The sequence below is a fragment of the Bidens hawaiensis genome, unplaced genomic scaffold (assembly GCF_021521415.1).
Source record: "Bidens hawaiensis isolate Kalapana, Puna unplaced genomic scaffold, B.hawaiensis_p1.1 tig00007902_1, whole genome shotgun sequence".
In the NCBI taxonomy this organism is placed as follows: Eukaryota; Viridiplantae; Streptophyta; class Magnoliopsida; order Asterales; family Asteraceae; genus Bidens; species Bidens hawaiensis.
Window position 1 is genome coordinate 952,361 of NW_027491550.1, and position 1,988 is coordinate 954,348.

Here is a 1,988-nt window from a genome sequence, read left to right on the forward strand (position 1 = left end):
GGCTTCTGGGAATGGACCCATGATATCGATTGCCCGCTTTTGGAGTGGCCAAGAGAATGTCACTGGCACTAACTCGTTCTTTGGATGCAAAGTATTTGGGGCATGACGTTGGCATGAATCACACTTTCAGATTTCCTGCACCGCGTCCATGTGCATCCCCGGCCAATAATACCCTGCATTCATGAGTTTGGCCACAACCATTCTTGGACCGGCATGAAGACCACAAATGCCTTCGTGAACCTCTCTTATCAAATAATTCGCATCCTAGGCATCCACACATATCAGGAGTGGGCCGAGGAAGGATCTTCGGTACAAGAAACCATCTTGTACTTGGTAGTTCAAGGCTTTGTGTCTAATATTCCGAGCCACGGCTTTTTCTTCTGGTAAGACTCCCGATGTAAGATATGCTATAGTAGGTGTCATCCATGATTCAACACCGCTTTGAATGACTAACACTTGATGTTGTGGGATAGATGGTTGATTGAGGACTTCTACACGAATGTCTTTTGCAAAATGTTCAAAATTTGTTGAAGCTAGCTTGCTAAGAGCATCCGCTGACTTGTTTTCACTTCTCTTGATGTGGATGACTTTGGGGGATGAAAATTGAAGGATCATATCCTTCGCTTGTGATAAGTAAGAAGCCATCACATCATTCTTTGCCTCGTACGTCCCATTGATCTGTCCTGCGATCAGCATAGAATCCACCCGCGCTTCCAAATGTTTCACCCGAAGTTTCTTGGCTATCTACAGGCCTGCTAGGAAAGCTTCATACTATGCCTCGTTGTTGTTACTTTTAAAGTCCAACTTTATGGCATAAGTAAATTCATGACCTTCAGGGTTCACCAATCTGAGGCCTGCGCCTGATCCTTCGTTACTTGAAGCCCCATCCGTGAACAATGACCACACCTGGTCTTGCTCAGGAGGGACCGGAGTCTGCTGTTCAACGATGCACTCTTCTTCCTTGTTCTGCGGGACTTCTGTAAAGAAGTCCACTAACACTTGGCCATTGATCGCGGGTCTGGGTCTATCGCATGTTCTCCCAATTCTATTGCCCACTTTGCCAATCGCCCTGATAATTCTGGCTTGCTCAACACATTTTTTAGTTTGTACCTTGTTAACACATTGATGGGATGACCTTGGAAATATCTGCGGAGGCGCCTGACATCATAGACCAGTGCCATAACCAACTTTTCAAGCATTGAATATATGGTTTCTGGTCCTGTCAACGTTCTACTGACGTAATAGATAGGTGTTTGAACATTTTTCATATCTGTCAGTAGGACTGCTCCAATGGCAATGTCTGATGCTAATAAGTATAACGTCAAAGGTTCTCCCGCATATGGTGCTGTCAAGGTGGGCAATTCCATCAAACTTTCTTAATTTCAAGAAATGCTTTTTCTGCTTCTGCAGTCCATCTGAAATGTTCTTTCTTGAGACAATTCCTCAGGGTTGACACAAATGGATAAGATTTTTCTGCATGATTGGCCAGAAATATGTTCAGAGCCACAAGTCTTCCATTAAGTGTTTGTACCTCCTTGAGGGAAGAAGGTGAAGGCATGCGGGCCACTGCCTGAACTTTATCAAGATTAGCTTTGAAGCCCGCACCCGTGACTTGGTCTGTGCGAAATGTTGTTTTATCCTCGTCATCTACCGCCATGCAGATCTGGTGATAGCCTTTGTAGGAATCGAGGAAGCATTTAAACTTGAACGGGGCTACAGCGTCAACTTTGAGGTCAATTTCTGGTAGTGGGTAACAATCCTTTGGGCACGCCTTGTTTAGATCCTTGAAATCTATACACATTCTCCATGTCCTGATGCTTTTGGGAACGATGACTGGATTGGCGACCCAAGTCTGGTACTGTATTTCATGGATGATTCCAGCGTGCAAAAGATTTTGAACTTGTTCGTTCATAGCTTTAGTATGCTCAGGACCCATCTTGCGTTTCTTTTGGACAATTGGTGGGAATTCCGGGTTCAACCGCAGCTTG

General features: G+C 44.8%; 1 protein-coding gene across 1 annotated transcript; it reads right to left on the bottom strand.

The window, feature by feature from the left end:
• Positions 1–264: 264 nt before the first annotated feature.
• LOC143636377 (uncharacterized) lies at positions 265–696 on the bottom strand. The gene has a single exon (XM_077103987.1). The coding sequence runs from the start codon at positions 694–696 to the stop codon at positions 265–267; it is 432 nt and encodes a 143-aa protein (XP_076960102.1).
• Between the last annotated feature and the right edge of the window lie 1,292 nt (positions 697–1,988).